The sequence below is a fragment of the Puma concolor genome, chromosome A3, assembly GCF_028749965.1.
Source record: "Puma concolor isolate L17-30 chromosome A3, mPumCon1.1.hap2, whole genome shotgun sequence".
Lineage (NCBI taxonomy): Eukaryota > Metazoa > Chordata > Mammalia > Carnivora > Felidae > Puma > Puma concolor.
This window is the reverse complement of record NC_141669.1, coordinates 111,878,767-111,899,038: the sequence shown is the minus strand read 5'-3', so window position 1 is coordinate 111,899,038 and position 20,272 is coordinate 111,878,767. Positions and strand designations below refer to the sequence as shown.

The 20,272-nt window shown below is 48.7% G+C and overlaps 1 protein-coding gene across 1 annotated transcript in view; it reads left to right on the top strand.

The window, feature by feature from the left end:
• Window positions 1-15,432, top strand: part of TMC2 (transmembrane channel like 2) — a 66,996-nt gene extending 51,564 nt beyond the window's left edge. The window contains exons 16-20 of the mRNA XM_025932708.2: window positions 463-702; window positions 6,863-6,988; window positions 10,983-11,061; window positions 11,906-12,023; window positions 13,818-15,432. Of these exons, the coding sequence (XP_025788493.2) occupies window positions 463-702; window positions 6,863-6,988; window positions 10,983-11,061; window positions 11,906-12,023; window positions 13,818-14,035 (781 nt within the window). The 3' untranslated portion in view covers window positions 14,036-15,432. The remainder of the gene's footprint in view (window positions 1-462; window positions 703-6,862; window positions 6,989-10,982; window positions 11,062-11,905; window positions 12,024-13,817) is intronic.
• The last annotated feature ends 4,840 nt before the right edge of the window (window positions 15,433-20,272 follow it).

Below are 20,272 nucleotides of genomic sequence, written 5' to 3'. Positions count from 1 at the left end.
GCCAAGGGGCTCCCTCCTCTGAGACACGAGTTGGAAGAAAAGGCTGTGTAACTTCAGCCAAAGACTTTCAAGACTTCCGAGGGCTTGCCGCAAGCCAGTGTCCAATGCTCTCAATTTAAGGACTTCAGATACTTTTCTGGGCAGCAATGCTGTTTTAGGGGGGCCACGGAGAAATGGACCGGAGGCCAAAAAATTTGCTAGGTGCCTTGTGGTGAGACAGTGGTTAAATCCTGGCCAGAGCCCAAGCCGGGGGTGCTCAGAGAGCCTCCTTCCCCTGAGGAACCGGTGGCCAAGGCTTGGTGAGAAATGTCCTGCTTACGTGGGAGACCCCAGCCCTCGGGACCTGCAGGGAAAGCGGCTAGGCTTCGTGCTCCCAACCCCTCGGTCCCGTTTCCTCCTGTCTTCCTTCCCTGGCCTCTCCTGCTGTTGGGCCAACCAGGTGTGTGCTGTCTGCCCTTCCAGGATGGGCTCCTTCTATGCCCCAGGACTGGTAGGCATCAACGTGCTGCGTCTGCTGACCTCCATGTACTTCCAGTGCTGGGCGGTGATGAGCAGCAACGTCCCCCACGAGCGCGTGTTCAAAGCCTCCCGATCCAACAACTTCTACATGGGCCTCCTGCTGCTGGTGCTCTTCCTCAGCCTCCTGCCCGTGGCCTACGCCATCATGTCCCTCCCGCCCTCCTTTGATTGCGGGCCGTTCAGGTGCACAGGCTTAGTCGCCCGGGAGCAGCTCCTCTCCCAAGGCAGCCCGCTCAGAGAGTGCTGGCTCAGAAGGCCAGGTCTAGCGTCACATCGGGCTGCGAAGGGCCATGGAGCCTTGGGCAAATCATCAGGGCTGTTCAATAGAGATTGTTGCAGGGCCGGAAGGGTTCTATGGCTGCGCGATCCAATATGGTAGCCACCAGCCACACGTGGCTACTGAGCACCTGAAATGAGGACCGAGAAACTAAATTTCTATACTTCATTACAATTCATTTTCACTGAAAGAACGAGAAACATGGCCGAAGGCTACCATGTTGGACAGCACAGCTCTGACCTTTTAACATCTGGATAATCTACAGCCCTGGATTACCTTACTGTAGCATGAGTAATGGGAGATATTCTGAAGACGAAATAACCATACATTTGCAAGCGCCTTTCAAGCGTGAAGCAGCCACTGAGACCCTGGCCTGGGCCCCCACGCTCTGCAGAGCATTTGTCAGTGCTGTGGGCTCAGGGGATAAGCCGGACTAGTTTAGGGGGCTGGGCGTTGCGTAAAGAAATACATAATTGCATAAGGAGGTACATTGAGAAGCCATATGCATCTGTTGCTATCTTTCCAAGTGTGAGGCCCCTTGGAAAGAAAGCCATCTCTCCACTTCGTAAGAAGGAGTTCTGTGGTTCAAGCAGTTTGGAACATGCTACCCTTTCACCCGCCACCTTCTCACTTAGAAATGCTGGAGGCACACTCTTTATTAAAGGATTGGAAGAATCGTGCGATAAGATCACGAATGCACACCAGTGTCTCCAGCCTTATTGACCACAGACTCTTTCTTCATGTAACAACCATCCAGGGCCAGGGGTAAGGTGAGGCCAGGAAGGAAGCTCCATGAGGATGTGATGTTTGCTTCCTTTCTCGCTGCTTCATACGCGGCGTCTAGAAGAGCACATCTGGTTTATGGTCACCGCTCAAACTAGACCCTTCACGTCACAAAAATTCACTTGTACAGGGAGGGACTTAGGGTTCCAACCAGATCCAGGCAGGCAACATAAATGAACGAGATGGGCGGTATTGCATAACATAAAGTTTTTGCAAATAAAGTGTAATTGGAGTACAGCCACACCCACTTGCTTACTTCTAATCTACGGTTGCTTTCTCAATATAACAGCAGAATTGAGTCATTCCAACAGAGACCATTCGGTTCAAAAAGCCTGAGATTGTTATTGTCTAGCTCTTTCCAGAAAAAAAAAAAAAAATCACCAACCTCCTGACTTAGAGCATAGACTCTCCAGTCAGCTCTGTCATTTGCCAGCTGGGTCATCTTGAGAAGTTACTTAGCTCCCAACACCACAAGCTAATTGCCTCTAAGATGGAAACAACGGTAGTGCCTACCCCAGAGGGTTGTTTTGAAGATTTAGTGTATTATTTGCCAAGTACTTAAAGGAGTGTGCTAATCCATAGTAAGCCAAACTTGAGCCCTGGCCAAACTGGGGGGGAGCTGGGACTCATAACAATGCTATGAGGTGGGAGGCATTATCTACACAAGGGCTTAGCTAACTTTTTCTGTAAAGAGCTTTAGGAATCAAGAGGAAAAAATCAAGCATATCATGTAAGTACTGATATAACAAGAGAAAGAAATGGCCACAAAGTTTTTGTTGACGAAATTCAAGATAGGACAAGAGAGAGTAATTTTTTGTAATATAGGTCTACCAGTGAAAAGAATGGAGTTCTTTTATGAGAGGGGGCGATAATATTTCACATAAGAGAGGCTCAAAGTTACTGTTCCCCGTCATTAAACGTCAATTTCACCGCTCAGATGGCCACCTTTGCCGCCCGGATCCATCACTGTACCAGACGTGACGACACATCTCCTCCCATAGGAAAACAATTGCCAGTAAGCTTTCCTGCTGCTAAGCCATCGAACTGCTGTGCAGTAGGACAAGTCAGAATAGTTGGCTTCTATCTCTTTCCTTTTTTTAAAGTTCTGTGTATTTAACTAATCTCTACACTCCACGTGGGGCTCAAACTCACGACCTTGAGATCAAGAGTCACACGCTCCTCCAACTGAGCGAGCCAGGCGCCCCTGGGCTTCTGTCTCTGACAAAAACGTACATGTTGGAAAAGGACTAAGTCATGAGAGCCAAAGAAGTCCACCATCGACACTACTGATGGCGATTGCGCGTGACAGATTCATCTATTTTCTGCAAATTACCTACAGCTGAATAAGAGAATGAATAACCATAGTCTGCACACATCCAAAATTTCACGAGCTTTGTCAATTTGTCCAGCTAAGCCGTCTTCTGCTCTACACATACTTCGACCGTTATCAGCTACAGCACGTCTTAGCAGATCCATTTCATTTCACCCACACTGAATTCCATTCCATTCAATGGAATGGGTACATTCTCCATGGAATTCGGGGCTAGTTGTACCAAATTAGGGTTTACTTAACTTCTTTGAGAAATTTTCAGCCAAATTTGTTCCACACAGTATATTCACAGAAATCAGTCCTTCAGCCACTTCAAACTCGGCATTAATTCCTCAAATGAACAACTGAGTTGCATCAGTAACATCTATGGACCCGTCAAGAGCCAAAGAAAAGCACTCGAAGTCATTTGCCGTCCTTTGAATACAATGTTGCTCTCAGTGTCCTCAACTCTTCCAGCAGCTGCTTTTGCCGGAAACTCGAAAAGTCTTAAGTAAGTTTCTTTTCTCCAGATGCATTTCTTCAGCTCCTGCAATCAAACGCAGTTTAATTACTGCACCACTGGTCAGTGACGAACATAATTTTGGAAAGCGGAGGAAGGCGGGGGGTGGGGGGGGGGGTGGGGGGGGGTGTTGGTCCTTGCTATATAGAGAACAGAAAGCTTCGCTGAATTATGTCCAACAAGTGTATGGAAATCTGAATTTATAAATCATGAACTTGCATGTTTGGCTAAGGAGACTTCTAAGCAAAGTGTTGAAGGTGCAGCCTGGTTTCTTCTTGCTTTAAACTGAAATGTGAGAGGAAAGAGATAAATTGAGAAAAGAGCTGACGAGAGAAAAGGAACCACAACTTGATGATTTGGGAAAACCTTATCCAGATTGAAAAAGACCCTAAAAACGAATTCATGGTCAGGAAAGCACACTCGAAAGAGAAAACGAAGGGGCAGCCTGGGCAACTTTTTGCTAGTGCTTCTGAAGAATCAAAAAACCTGAATATTCATTCATGCAGAGGATTTTTTTTTAAGCTTGTGACTGGGATCCTCTCAACCACCCCAGCGGAAGCCAAAAGTAGAGAGAGAATTCTCCAGAAAAGATCTGGGTACCACCCTCTGGTCTAAGGGACTGAATTCCCACAACCTACATGGAAGACCCACCAGGTACTTAAGAATGTTATATAAGCCAGGGCTCCAGGGTGGTTCAGTCGGTTGAGCATCTGGCCTCGGCTCAGGTCATGATCTCACAGTTCATGAGTTCAAGCCCCGCATCGGACTCTGTGCTAACAGCTCAGAGCCTGGAGCCTGCTTCGGATTCTGTGTCCCCCTCCCTCTCTGCTCCTCCCCTGCTCATGCTCTGTCTCTCTCTCTCCCTCAAAAATAAATTTAAAAAATTTTTAAAAATTTTAAGAATGTTATATAAGCCAGCTTTAACTGTTATCTTATGGCCGACTGACCAGTGTATTCGTGGAGTAAAGAACTTGTTTTCTGGTTTCCCCGGTCCACAGATAGACAAGAATTTTGCTCCAAGATGAATCCTATCCAGAGTCACATCTATACCTGATTTAGATGATGAAATTTGGGACTTTTGAGCTGATGATGTTTAGATGAGATTTTGGACTTTGGGTTGATGTCATAATGGGCTGCAACTTTGGGGGAGGAAGAGAAGGCAAAGAATGTGTTTTGCAGGTGGGACAAATGTGAATCTTCAGGGACCAGAGAGGATGCAGTGGTGGGCTGAATAACGGCTCCCCAAAATATTTATGTCCTAATCCCTGCAACCTGCGGGTGGTAGCTTATTCAGCAAATGGGCCTTTGCCAATGTGATTAAGTTAAGGATCTTGAGATGGGGAGATTATCCTAGATTATCCAGGTGAGTCCTAAATCACGAGTGTCCTTATTAGAAGGAGACAGAGGGAGATTTGACCACAGAAAAAACAGAAAGTGATGTGACCATGGAAGCAGAGAGAGATTTGAAGATTCTATGGCACCGGCTTTGAAGAAAGAGGAAGGGGCCATGAGCCAAAGAATGTAAGGAGTAAAGGTCTAGATACTGAAAAAAGGCAAGGAAACAGATTCTCCCCTGGAACCTCCCTCTGAAGGGAGCGCAGCCATGCCCAACGCCTTGGTTTCAACCCAGTGAAACACGTCAGACTTCTGGCCTCCAGAACGATAAGAGAACAAATTTGTATTATTTGAAGTCACCCGTGTGGGAATCTGTTGTAGCGCATACTGGAAACCAATACATCATCTAATACATCACGATTCAAGGACAAAATAACCCATGCTTGACTGTGACTTGAAATCAGAACACGTGACATTTGCTTTTCTTGTGTTTACATGACGGGTAGGTGCTGATAATAATAAAAAATTAATTACCTGTCATAATATGGTCATACGCAGGGCACTTGAAATGCTGTCGTTATAACTGCATCAGGGCAATTCATAGTTTGCTGTGCGATAGCACTCAGCATTGAGATGGCGACAAATGGTCTCTGACCCAACTATTCATCGTCTGCCATCGTAGCACAAAAACAACCCTAGACCATATATAAAGAAATGAGAGTGGCTGTGTTCCAATAACATTTTCCCTACTGACACCGAAATGTGAATTTCCTACTTCAGTTTCTATGGATCACAAAATATTCTTCTTCTTTACCCCCCCCCCCCAACCATTTAAGTACATAAAAACCATTCTTCATTTTTGGGCCATATGAAAATAACAAGCCAAATCTGGCCCGTAGACCATTATTTGCCAATCCTTGATCAATACTTTCCAGAAGAGAAAAATGAAGCTTCTGGCTATAACATTTTGGAGGGCACTTACAGTCTGACGGTCCCATACACAATGTTGTATATAAATTCATATCTATGTCCTCTAAACTACCCTCGGGGGCAAATACTATTATTATGCTTATAATCCCATATTATACTATATTATTATTATACTATATTATACAGAAGAGGCGACTAAGGAAGAGAAATTTTCAGTACCTTGGCCAAAGATATCAAACCCCCGTAGCACTGTCCAATAAAATTTTCTATGCGAGGGAAAACATTTCATATCTCCTCTTCAAATACAGTAGCTACAAGTCATATGACTACCGAGCACTTGAAATCAGTGACTAAAACCCTGAAGTTTTAGTTTTACTTAATTTTACTTAATGTTTAGTTTCTTTTCAATAGCTACACTGGACAATACTGCTCTAATGGGGAGAGTGAGGGAACAGATAGACACAGGAAGAAAGAGAATAAGTAAATTATCCACGGTGTCCCACAGCTAATAAATGAAGGAGCAAGGACTTGAACCAGGAATTTCAAGCCCTAAAGTCCATTGTCTTAGCACTGAAACGACCAGCCAAAGCTAGCAGTGGACCATGATTTCTGGGCAGGTGCTTGTGGAAGTCAGTCTACGTAGAGGTTCTTAGGTATTTGAAGAAAATCGAAATTATCGCTGTGACCTGTCCAGGAGCCCGTCCCAGATGGTCCATTCTCCTGAAACTATACTCTGAAGACTGATTGCAGGTGTTTTTGAGAGTCACCCTGAGGTTGTCTATCACGTAAGCCACTGGAGAACTGTTTCCAAGCCAGGGGGTCCAGAGGGAGCTCCATGTTGGGCTTACGGGTACATCTCGCAGGCAGTTTTCTCCCACGAGAGTGTCGTAGAAAACCCATTTCATCTTGTGGAGGAAGGTATCAGACACAGGAGACCCATGCGGTCTGAGAAGTTTTGAGGGACCAACGGGCCAGCATGAAGCTGGCGAACCAGGGCTCTGCCCCAGCTCTAAACCGTAGCCAAATGGCAGCTCCTCGTGGGGCATTTTTCACCTGCAGCCCATTTGGAGCAGAGCTCTGGGTTTTCCAGGGAAGCAGGGGTGAGTGGCAGCTTTGGACCCACAGGGGCAGGGGCACAGTTGTGTGTCAGGCGAGCTTTCTGACGTGCCGTAATGTATTCTCTCTACAGTGGGAAAAACAGAATGTATGACGTCATCCAAGAGACGATTGAAAATGATTTTCCAACCTTCCTGGGCAAGATCTTTGCTTTCCTCGCCAACCCTGGCCTGATCATCCCAGCCATCCTGCTGATGTTGTAAGTCAGCCAGGGCCCCTCCCCTTGCCCTTGAGACTCCCCTGGCGGGTCCTCCTTTCCTGCCCTCTTACTTAATCTACACTTCCCAGAGGCAGAGCCCAAGACGAAGACTCAAACGCAAATAGTTAATTGGTGAGGGAGGAAGGTCATTATCACTGGGATGATTTTAATGTGGATGTGGATGGGGGTTGGGGGGGGGGCTCTGGGAAACAGTGTGTCTGAGTCATCCTGCTCAAGGGTGAGGGATGGGGCTTTCGTAGACCAGCACCCATCGGTCACTGGTTGGGTGAGATCAAAGGGGAGAGGGGTTGTTTCCTCAGCCATTTGAGTCAGGTGCATTCGAGGGTAGAACGGATTCCGCAGGGGAGTGGAAGGGAAACTCCAGGCACAGAGGTGAAGGAACTGGCAGTTGTAAGTCTTTCGGGGAGCACGCTGAAAGACAGGGTCCAAGGAATACAGATGGGCAAGCCAGTATTTTGCAGCACTCTCCTAAACGTTCGCTAGAAATATCAAAGATTTCTGGGCTCTGAGTCTCTGAGGGCTGATTCAGCCTGTCCCTGGCTGGGCCCCGGAGGACTTCTCCACAGGGCACGCCGTGCACCTGCACATTTGGGTCTCACCACTCTCCCTCCCGAAGACTGAGAAAGCCCCGAGGACAGTGGGTGGGTTTGATGATTTCTGTACCCCCAACACCAGCCTAGGCCGTAGGAAGTAAATGACAAATAGTCAAGGAAGGAACGAGGGAAGAGAGAAAAGAAGGTGGGAAGCAAGAGTCCTGAATTTGAATTACTGTCATCAACAATGTTCTAGTGAGGGGCGCCTGGGTGGCTCAGTCGGTTAAGCGTTCGACTTCAGCTCAGGTCATGATCTCACAGTTTGTGAGTTCGAGTCCCGCATCGGGCTCTGTGCTGACAGCTCAGAGCCTGGAGCCTGCTTCTAATTCTGTGCCTGCCTCTCTCTCTGCCCCTCCCCTATTCATACTCTCTCTGTGGCTCAAAAATAAATAAATGTTGGGGCACCTGGGTGGCTCAATCGGTTAAGCGCCCAACTTCAGTCTCATGGTTCGTGGGTTCAAGCCCCACGTCGGGCTCTGTGCAGACAGCTCAGAGCCTGGAGCCTGCTTCGGATTCTGTGTCTCCCTCTCTCTGCCCCTTCCCCAGCTCACACTTTGTCTCTCTGTCTCTCTCAAAACTAAATAAACGTTAAAAAAATTTTTTTAATAAATAAAGGTTAAAAAAATTTTTAATGTACTAGTGAAAATATTAGGGTATTTTTCTTCATAAAAATCTTTTTTTGGCATGCTTTTTTTTTTAATTGTGAAATATTCCTGGGGCACCTGGGTAGCTCAGTCAGTTAAGCATCAGACTTTGGCTCGAGGTTTGTGGGTCCGAGCCCCGCGTCAGGCTCTGTGCTGACAGCTCAGAGCCTGGAGCCTGCTTTGGATTCTGTGTCTCCCTCTCTCTCTCTGCCCCTCCCCCGCTCGCACTCTGTGTCTCTCTGAAAAATAAACAAACATTTAAAAAGAATTATGCAGGGGCGCCTGGGTGGCGCAGTCGGTTAAGCGTCCGACTTCAGCCAGGTCACGATCTCGCGGTCTGTGAGTTCGAGCCCGGCGTCAGGCTCTGGGCTGATGGCTCAGAGCCTGGAGCCTGTTTCCGATTCTGTGTCTCCCTCTCTCTTTGCCCCTCCCCCGTTCATGCTCTGTCTCTCTCTGTCTCAAAAATAAATAAATGTTAAAAAAAATTTTTTTAATAAAAAAAAATTATGTATTGTGAAATATTCCTAACCTACAGAAAAGTAGAGGCAACCATGAACATGATTCCAAGAGTAAACAGATGTTAATATTTTGCAGTGTTTGCTTCAGATCTGTCACTTTCCACGAAATAAAATGTTACAGATAACACTTCAAGTCCCACCTAATCCTGCTCTCTCCCTCCCTCTCTCTCTCTCTCTCTCCCAAAGTAACCGCTCTTGGAACCATTTGCACACATGGTTTGGTATTTTCATCACGTTGGCCGTGTCCTATTGTTTTCTGGGCTTTAAATTTTTTCGTGAATGGTTCACCCAGCATAGCTTTCCTCACTCAACATTATGTTTGGGGAATACATGAGCACACATTTTAATGGCTGTACTCCCATCTGCTGTATGATTAAACCACAGTTTATCCACCCCTCTGCCTAGAGGTGGGTAGATTGTTTCCACTTTTTTGCTACTGCAGATGTGGTCGTTGGGCAAATGTGAGGGATTCCCTAGGACAGACCATGGGAAGTGGAGTAGGGAATTGTGGGTATGAGTTTCTTCAATCTTTCTATTTTATTTTATTTTATTTTATTTTATTTTATTTTATTTTATTTTATTTTATTTTGTTTTGTTTTATTTTATGTGTGTATGTATGTATTTATTTGAGAGAGAGAGAGAGAGAGAGAGGCAGAGCAGGCGAAGGGCAGAGAAGAGAGGGAGACACAGAATCCGAGGCAGGATCCAGGCTCCGAGCTGTCAGCACAGAGCCTGACACGGGGCTCGAACTCACGGACCATGAGATCATGACCTGAGCCAAAGTCCAGACACATAACCGACTGAGCCACCCGGGCGCCCCTTTCCAGTCCTTTTAGATAGTGCTGAAGTGCTCCCCCAAATAGGTGTATTTCCTCCCATCCTTGATTGGAACATCAGCCTCTCTCATCCTGGCCTGAGAGAGGACTGGGATGATGGTGACAACCTGGCCTATGCCTTGACCGCCTGAGGAAATTCTGGAACCCACACACCAAGCCTGACCCTTGCAGGTGGCACCAGGAAGTGCTAAATTTGGGGACGGAGGGACACAGCCACCCATGAGGATTTCATCCTCTCCCACCTCCGATTCCTCCCTAATAAATGGGTTGTTAACTAGGAGAGAAGGTGAGGCCTGGCACAGAGCAGGGACTTGCACAACAGATTCTGCTCCCCCTGCCTGTCCTCCCTTCTCTCCTCTGAGTCTCTCCTGCAGGAGGCTCCCATGACAGTCTGGGGCCCACGCTGTGCCCCGAAGACAAGGTGATTCCTCCCCTCTGGCGGGAGGGAGCTGGCCGACTGGAGTTGCCCTGAGCGGGCCCCACCCTGAGGGGAAAGCTTAGAAGACCCAAGCCGGAGCAGCTAAGGCTTGAAATCCAGGGAGAAAAGTGACAAATAAGGATGAACCACAAAAGCCCCCAAGGAACAGGCCGACACAGCACCCCATCCGGGTGGCACCTCGGCTTTTGTGGCCCCTGTCCTCTCAGGTGGTGCACCCAAGTCACAACCCCCCCGATCTCAGGTCCTGTGAAAGGGAAGCCCACGCTCTGGCCTCAAAGGACGCCTAGGCAGCCGGTAGGAGCTGGACCTTGAAAACCATCAGCCCAAGACAGTGCTCCCTAAGCAGGGACCTCCAGGACTTCGGCAGCTGTGTTTTCAAGCAAACTTGGAGCAGGCACCTAGCGCCCAGACTCTCCTCTCTCAGCCCTCGAGGCCTGTGGAAAAGAGCTTTAGCTAAATGCGGGCTCCCCCAAGAACTGATAGATGGGGCCACCTCGGGCAAACTCCTGAACGTCTCACCATTCCAGGTTGCTGATCTGGAAAAGATCGTCCTTTCTACCTCATGGGGTTTTGGTGAAGACCGCTGAGATGTGGAGTGGGATGCACGTGGCGCGGAGCCTGACACAGGGCAGGTACCCAGGAAGCAGGGTCAGGAGACCCTGCCCCTCCCCCACCTCTTCAGATTTCCAAGAAGGAAGGCTTTACTGAGCACTCTGAGAGCTAAAAATGTGTATGTCATTTCCACATTGAATAAAACAGAAGGCACAGGTGTCCAGAACCTCCCCCGCACTAAGTGGAGACAGGAGAGTAGGTGTTTTATCCCTCCAGCCTGCCCAGAGGCCAACCTACTCCGGGAAGCCGGCCTTGATTCCTCTGGAAGGGATCCAGCTCTTGTCACTTTCCAAGACTGCGGTATCACAGGAGGCTCACTTTTCTCTTGCAGCCTGGCCATCTACTACCTGAACTCGGTTTCCAAAAGCCTTTCCCGAGCGAATGCCCAGCTGAGAAAGAAAATCCAAGCGGTGAGTCTGTCGGGAGTTTTCGCTCAAACAGATGTCACGTTTTTGTCTTCTGCTGATTCGCTCTTTGAGCCCAGCTGTACGATCTACATGGCTTTCTTCTAAACGAAATCCCAAACTATCCGTATTGCAGGAAGCCTTGTAAGATCGAACAACACGCATTTATGTTCTGAGGATATTTGGGGGGGCACACAATAATAACACCTTCGATCTGGAGAGGTTGCTAACGAACAGGAGAAATTCAATAAAACCAGTAAAAATTTCAGTAAAACCAGTACCCATAATAATACCTACAGTTTAAAGCTAACACAGTAAACACTAGAGAAAATATTGTCAAAATGACTTAGTGCTTGTGCCCAGGGCCTAAGGGGTCTCTTAAGCCCCTCGCCACTGTTTCTCTCTCCCTCTCCCCCTCTCCACCAGCTGACTTTTGACTGCTCTTTTCCACTCTCCCGGCCCACAAACCCCTCCTACACATGGGAAAGGGCAGACCCCAACCCTCTCTGAGCCTTGTCTTCCTGGCTCCTTGCCCCCCCCCCCCACTTCTGGAATAATTTCATTTGCCTCGAAGCCACTTCCCTATCCACATCTCCCTCTGTTAATCTCACCATCCTCCTGCCCAGATTCCAGAAAGCCTTGAAATGGAGGACTGGCGAGGTTTCTGTCCTCCCCTGGCCAGATGTTCCTTCAAATACTGTGCAAACCTGAGTCTTGGGCTGTCCCTCTTCAACCAGTGGTGAGGACCGACAAGAACTGAAGACGGAGTCCTTGTCCCCCTAGATCTCAACATCCTAGGCTCTGAGCCTCAAACACTCATTTCCCTGAGAACTAATTATTTCTCCTGCAGCTCCGTGAAGTTGAGAAGAGCCACAAATCTGTCAAAGGCAGGACCACAGCCAGAGATTCAGAGGACACAGCTAAAGGCAACTCCAAAAATGCCACCCAGCTCCAGCTCACCAAAGAAGGTAAATTCTAGGGGCGAGTGGGAGGCTCAGTCGCTTGAGCATCTGACTCTTGATTTTGGCTCAGGTCATGATCTCACGGTTCGTGGGTTCGAGCCCCGCATCGGGCTCTGTGCTGACAGCTCGGAGCCTGGAGCCTGCTTCCGATTCTGTGTCTCCCTCTCTCTCTGCCCTTCCCCTGCTCATGCTCTGTCTCTCTCTGTCTCAAAAATAAATTTAAAAAAAAATTTAGTGTCCAGGGATGAGATGCAGAAGAGTGACTGGCTGGCAGCTTATCGTAAAGCTGAAGAAAATATTTGAAATCTTCTCAGTTTCCCACATGGGACAGGAAATGGAGTAAATGCGATGTTATGTTGTAATTTCACCAGCAGAAGTGAGACCAAAAAATGGAACGGACGTATCTGGGCGCCAATAGACTTAAGTGTGGAAGGGGAAAAAAATAGATGTACAAAAGGTTTTCTATGAGAAACCAAGGAACGCACACTGGTTTGGCAGTGGTAGTGTCATGGCCCCCACAGTCCCAATGTGCCTGTCCCTCTTACCCACTCCTTCCCCACCCTGCCCTTCTGGCTGCTGCTTTCAAGCCTGCCCTTCTCCAAATTTGAGTTTTCAGGGGCCCCTGGGTGGCTCAGCCGGTTAAGCGTCCGACTTTAGCTCAGGTCACGATCTCAGGGTTCGTGGGTTCGAACCTGCTGCCGGGGCAGAGCCTGCTTCGGATCCTTTGTCCCCCTCTCCGTCTCCCCCTCCCCAACCCCCAACCAGACGCACGTGCCCTCCTCTGTCTCTCAAAAACAAACACTTAAAAACCTTTTTTGAATTTTTGTTACAAATCCAAAGCCCTTTCAATTGTGTACTGAGTAACTCAGCACTGCAGTGTTTGATGTTTAAAAAGTTAGCGTGATCTAGAACACATCAGCGGGAGTAGGCTGGCGGGGGAGCGCCTAGGAAGATGGCCAGCATTTCATCGGAAAAACTCATGGCCTCCATCGCTGCCCTCACTTAGCTTCTCTTCTTGAAGAATTTGCTAGAATGATACCAGTTACTGCAACAAACAGGCCCAAACAACTAATGACTCAAACACAACGAAAGTTTCCTTCTCACTCCACGTAAAGTCCAAATTGGGTGTTTCACCTGACGGCCACTTTCTTCGCAAGTGACACCCGCAGGGACGCTGGCTCCTTCCATCCCGTGACTCCACCCGCATCGGGTTGGTGCGGGGGGAAGAGGCCGGAGGACACCTGAAAGTGGGGCTGGGCAAAGCCTGGACTTCAGTCACAGGCCACATTCACCCACCGTGAGAACCTAGTCCATTTCTGTGTCCCAGGAACTGGGTCTGGTGACGAACGTGCCAGCAATTGCCCTGAGGTCAGAGTGAGGGGAAGAGAAGGACACGGGTAAGCGAGAGCACTGGAAATTGGATATGATGCCACACAGGTTGCAAAGGCCCTTCCAGCATCGTCTGTGACCCTGTCAGCCACCGGGGAGGCTGTTATTATCATCCCAACGTCATGCTCAAGAGAACCCAGGCTCAGGGAGTGCAGCTTAAGGCCAACATTCGAAGTCTAGCTCTTCAGCCAGCAGACCATATTCCTCCGGCAGATCCGTTTATGCTAAGGCTAGGCCGAGGCCCAATAGTGGCCCCCAGACACCCAAGGGCCACCTGACCATTGTCACATCACCAGATGGGACTGAAATCCACAGGCCGAGCAGGGCAGCTCCAAAAGGGCTCCGATTCGATAGCGGGCAACTGAAGCAAATCCTCCCACGCCCTCATTCTTGTCTTGGTTCCTTTTCCAGGGACCACGCCTCACTCTGCCGGCCAAAGCCAGACCGCAGGCAAGAAGGCCCAGGATCCTGGGATCTCCAGTTCTGCCAGCAGGATCACGCTGCCTGTCTCCCAGCACCTCCCCGGATCTCGGCCTCCTGGTGTCAGACCAGATTCTGGCCAACCTCGGCCTCAGACCCATCCTTGGAGGTCAGCCTCTGGAAAGAGCGCTCCCAGACCTCCCCACTGATAGCAGGGATACACAAGCACCATTCTGGGGCTGATCCTTGGGCCCCGCCAGCTCACACACCCAAAACGATATTCTCTCTTCCTCTCTCTCTCTCTTTCATGCACACACACACACACACACACACACACACGATACCCATGCACACACGTTCTCTCTCCTCTCATTGAATGTGGGAATTTCAATTACTTAGTCTCAGGCACTTGTTGGCCACCACAACTGGAGGACAATGGCTTCATCCACTCTTTAGGGGAGCTGAGCCTCCCGACTCCCCCTAAACTGCCTTTCCTAGTATCTTGGTTCAGGCAGCCTGGACCTTGAACTCACCATGGTTCTCTCGGCTCCAGACTTTGGGAGGAGGGACCAGGGCCATGATCATCACCATAGACTTTGTCATGGCACCCATGTTGGGACCCTGGTTTCTGCTAGCCTTACTAACTGGGAGGAGGGGCCCACATTCTTAACTGTCAGCCCTATCCAAAGGAGATGAGGCGGTTTAAATAAAAGGTGCAAGAAAGCACTGAAAGCAAAGGTAAATGAGCCAAAGCGCAGCCATGGTGAGTGGGAAGATGGTTCTCCCCCAGAACCCAGCCTGAGGGGAGCTGAGGCCATTAAGCAGCAAAAAATGCATCGGAGCCTTCTAGCAGCAAGGCAACAAGCAAGTGTTTCTTCCAACCAAAGAGGACTTAGATTGCTCGGGGCAGAAAATCCTTCTCAAGCATCAAATTCTAAAAAGAATTTGATAGTCTGCTTATTGTCTAGGGAATGTTGAAGATGGTTTCTCTGAGGAGTTTTGCAAAGGATGCAATGCAATCGCCTTGTCTGGCGATTCGATGTTCAGCTAGCATCACGATGCGGTTCTCTGCAAAATGTCTCCTCGGGGGCATAAGCCAGGGAGCCCCAAGCCACGGAGAAGTCCTCGCCAGCAAGGACAGAAGCTCGGCAGGGAGCGAGTCACAGCCCAGGACACTGACAGCGCAGGTATCCTGCAGGTGGTTTCCTCCCCTCCTCTGCCCCTTGTTCCCAGCCCTCCCCCCCCCCCCCCCCCCCCGTGAGCCATGTGGCTTCAGAATCATCTCATGCCTGGTCTCTGAGTGCTCTAAGGGGAGTCCTCTCCCCGACCCACGGCCCAACCACGGCCCCAGGGGTTTTCAGGAGAAGCCCCCACACCTTGGAGGTCAGGCAAAGTCCTGGTGGGGAGATGGAGATTTTATAGAGATTTCATAAGCTATAAATTAAAATAAGTCCCAGGTTCTCTCCCACTTCCTTCCCCTTCCCAACCCAGCATCAACGCTTCACGTGTGACCTGGAACAGAGTGGGAACGGAGACCACATGATGGAGAGAAACAGATCAGTTCTTTCTCCCCTATCTCCGGGCGAGGCTAACGAAAATGTTTGTGGAACTCAGGTCCAACCCTCAATCCCAAACTCTTGTGTGTCATGTGCCTTCTTCTGGGAGGACACAATCTGGTCCTGAGCTTACTACCTACCTGACCCCTCGACATGGGAATCCAGGCTGCCTAACCCAACCACCCAGGACTGGGAGGTCAGACACCTGACCTTCAGAGTCACCCGCCTAGATAATGCCAGCCCCTGGGGAGGGGAACGAGAGGGGCCTGAGTCATCAGCCTCCTAGTGATCCCTGTCCGGCTCCCAATGGCTACCCAGTGCCTAAGCACCCACTATAAACACAAACACACTATCCTTTTCTCTTTTTTTAAGATTTATTTTTGAGAGAGAGTGCAAACGGGGGAGGGGCAGAGAGAGAGGCAGTCAGAGGATCCAAAGCAGGCTCTTTGCTCACAGCAGTGAGCCCGATTCGGGGCTTGAACTCACATACCGGGAGATCATGCCCTGAGCCCAAGTGGGACGCTCAAACGACTGAGCCACCCAGGTGCCCCACAAACACTTTATCCTGTCCTGAGGATGCACAATTTTATGTGAGGGGGTGTATTTGTTGCCTGTTTCTACATAACAGATTACCCCCCAAACTTAGCAACTTCAACACTTAGTATCTCACAGTTTCTGTGGGTCAACCATTTGGGAGTGGCCTTCCTGGGCAGTTCTGCCTCTGGGTATCGCTCAAGGTCTCAGGCCGGGCTACAGGCGCCGGAAGATTTGGCTGGGACTGGAAGATTTGCTCTCAAGATGCTTCCTACACATGGCTGTTGACGGGAGGTTGCATTCCCTGCTGGCTATTAACAGGAGACTTCGATTGCTCCCCATGTGGATCTCGCCAGGGAGCTGCTGGGGTGTCCTCACAACACAGCGGCTGGTCCCCACCCCCACCCACGCCCCCAGAGCAAGTGATCCGAGAGAGAGAGAGAGAGAGAGAGAGAGAGAGCAAGGAGGAAGCCACGTGCCTTTTATAGCCTAGTCTCAGAAGGTACACTGTCAATCCTACTACTTTCCATCCGTTAGAACTCAGTCACTAGGTCTAGCTCACGCTCAAGGGTAGGAGATTAGGCCCCATCTCTCGAAGGGAGTTATCGAAGAATTTTTGAACGTGTTTTAAAAGCAGCTTTCCTAACTCAAACAGTCGCAAGACTTCGGTCAAACTCTCAAGCTTTTTCGAGAGTTGTCCATCAGAGAATTAGCTAAGGTGGTTCCCAGGACCCTCAAGCAACAGGAATCTTCCACCGAGCTAGGGAGAGAGGCAGGGGAAGAAGGCACGGGTAAGAGAGGAAGGGTGTTGTTGATACAGTGTGGCTTTACAGTGGGGGCGTGTTATTAGAAAACGGTCCTATCTGCGATTCAGCCTACCCAGGAGCCATCAGACATGAAGATCACTCTTTCTTCTTTTTACTCCCTCCCTCCCTCCCTCCCTCTGTCTCCCTCTCTGTCTTTCCTTGGTCAGCTCACCTAAGAACGATTTGAAATAGAAAGTCTATTTAACAATTTATCCAGAGAACTACGGCTGGTGTCTTACTGATGGTACCTTGTTTGTGCATTTCTTACTGGGGGAAAATGAAATGGACACTGGTTTCTATCTGTCAGGGGTTATTTCTGCGGTCAGATCCTTTCATTTCCGATAATCGCGCTCTAGGACCATAAAGAACGTCATTGTACACAGACTCACATAAGTAGGAACACATCTTTGGGGAAGATCAAGGAAGACACCTGATCTCGCCATGGCTTGCATACTCACAGAAACCGGGGTATGGTGCACCAGCCAGTAAGGGGAGCTGGGCCATGTACCAAGAGCATCCACTCTGCTGGTGACCCTCAATTCAGTAAACTCCCTTCAGACATTCTCGGGAGAGGCCCACCCAAAGCTGAGACACCCAAGTTCCTATAAGGGATAATAAGGAAAAAAAACCTGCACTGCAGAAAGGGACGTTTGTCCTTTTTTGACCTTGGCAGAAAGTGGAGGAGGAAAAAGTCTCCCTTGAGAATTTATACCCACATGGCAACCCTCACACAGAGGATCTCAGCTCCCACACCAACTGGGCATTCCCAAAACCTCAAATGGAAAAGTTTAATTTAAAGTGACCTCAGGTTCATAGCACCTCCGAGAAAGAGGGGGGCAGAAAGGCAAAGCAACAACAACAAACAATGTAACGAACAGAAAGCGTGTAAGATGAGAGAAATGGGATATATCAGCAATCAAAACAAACGCAAATAGACCAAGCCCTGCAGATAGAGGACAGAGATTATCAGATGAATATTTTATAATCCCGTGTGCTGTTTCTAAGAGATACCTTTAAAACCTAAGGCTAGAGTCAGTAGGGACTTTATCACTTTTTGTTCCTAGGGAACAAAACTAAAATACAATCTTCAAAGGCAAAATCACCAGGGGTGTGAGGGCCATCCAATTTTATAAGTTAGGCTTGTTTTTGAGTGCTGAGGATTGCTGTTAAAGACAGCTCTCTGCAGCACTGTGCCAGGTAATTTATTCTGCGATGCAGTATTGGTTTTAGAAAGTGGGAAGAAAGGCCCAAGATAATGGGTTGGGGCAGATGAGGTATACAGAGCATTACAGACGTCTCTGTCACCGGACCATGTCTGCAAAATGAGCCATAGAAACCTGAGCTCCAAATTCCGTTAGAAAGATCCTACAAGTTGACACGTGTAAGACACATGTAAGTCAGGCACGGTGCTACAGGCTCAGAAATAACAGATATGATCACAGGCGTGGACGAGATCAAACATCCTGGAGGGGCGCCTGGGTGGCTCAGTCGGTTAAGCGTCCGACTTTGGCTCAGGTCATGAGCTCACGGTTCAAGGGTTCAAGCCCCGTGTCAGGCTCTGTGCTGACAGATCACAGCCTGGGGCCTGCTTCGCATTCTGTGTCTCCCTCTCTCTGCCCCTCCCCCACTCATTCTCTGTCTCAAAAATAAACAGACATTAAAAGAAAATTTAAGATCAAAAATTTATGAACTCAATGATCTTCCTTGGACGCTTTTCATTCTTCTGTGTGTGTGGAAATATTGTTCATATGTGTAACTCATTACCAAAGACTGTTGCAGGGGTTATTTCCACATCTGAGAAAAGGGCCAAGGAATTCCTGGAAGTCTTTCAAATTCAGTGTGAGGGTTTTCCATTCTAGAAATGAGTGTAGAGTGCCGCCATCTTGAGGTTGTTTCATGCAATTTCCTTTCCTGAAGTCCTCCCTACGCGCTGGAATTTAAAAAGCATCTTCCATTTCCATAGGTCCCCAGTAGTGTCGACAGGAGTGAAAATTCTGGGCTAACTTACACCAAAATGACACAGTGAGCCACAGCCTGGGCTAAATAAAAGCGGAATAGATGCTAATAGAGTATGATTCTTCCCAGTGAATGGACAGTTCTATCTACAGGGAGAAAGAAAAGGCTCCAGGTGCCACACGGCTTTAAAGCTTGAACCTGGGGCGCCGGGGTGGCTCGGTCAGTTAAGCGTCCGACTTTGGCTCAGGTCATGATCTTGCGGTTTGTGGGTTTGAGCCCTGCGTTGGGACTCTGTGGTTGGAGCCTGGAGCCTGCTTTGGATTCTGGGTCTCCCTCTCTCTCGCTGTCCCTCCCGCTTGTCCTTTCTCAAAAATAAACTTAAAAAAAAAAAAAAAAAAAAAAAAAAAAGCTTGAACCTGGAACATGCCTGGGCAACCAGCACTCTTGTTCCATCCTATAGCTCGTTTTGTTTTGTTTTGTTTTTTTCAAACATTTCTCTCTTTTTTTTTAATGTTTATTTATTTTTGAGAGAGGGAGACACGGAGGGTGAGCGGGGAAGGGGCAGAGAGAGAGAGACCCAGAATCCGAAGCAGGCTCCGGGCTCTGAGCTGTCAGCACAGAGCCCGATGCAGGGCTCTAACCCACAAGCCGTGAGAGCCGAAGTCAAAAGCTTAATCTGCCGAGACCCCATCCCGATCTCTAAATGACCCACACATTCTTCTCGTAACTACCTAAAACCTCTTCTAGCTGTAAAGTCTTCCCCAGGAACTTCCCCAGGAAGTTGTCTTCTGGTCAGCCTCCCACACTATTGCACTAAAGCCCTTGGTGATGCTCCACTCCTGGGATTATAAAGTCTCCGAGGTCAGAGGTCACAGGTTAGCGTCAATGTCACCGTTGTATCTCTGCTGGATGCCGCCTCTTCCCTGAGGGCCTGGGTAAAACAACGCAACCTTCCGTGTTGTTGCACTACACATTTACTTAATTTTTTTTTATCTCCTTCTAGAATGTAAACTCTGCCACGGCAGTGACTTGGTTTCTTTACTACGGTATCCTCAGCACCTAGAAAGATAACTAGCATGCTATAGGGACAAAAAAACCTTTTTTCCCGTGTTTTTGTTGTTTTTTTTTTTTTTTTTTTGAGAGTGACTGAGGGGGGGTGGGCGGAGAGAATCCCAAGCAGGCTCCATGCTCAACAGGGGCTCGATTCCACAACCCTGGGATCATGACCTGAGCCAAAATCAAGAGACAGATGCTCAACCGAGCCACCCAGGTGCCCTAAAATCTTTTTTTTTTTTTTTTGGATGAATAGAAGAATGCACTGATGCTGTCGCTTCTTGAATACCCAGATTCCTCATCCTGACCCCTGAACATCCTCATTCCTCCTCTGCGAAAAGACGTCGGATCGTACAGCGTCCGAGGTGCCTGCTAGCTTGAAACCTACCTATATCCTCAAAGACTAGCCCAAAAAAGACTGGCTGAATTCAGTTGTTTAGTGTGGCTTCTGAGATGAATGGAGGTAGCTTTGGGCTCGCTTCTCTGCTCCCTCCCCCCACCACTTGCCACCAGCCCATCTTCCTGTCTGTAAGGTGTCTGC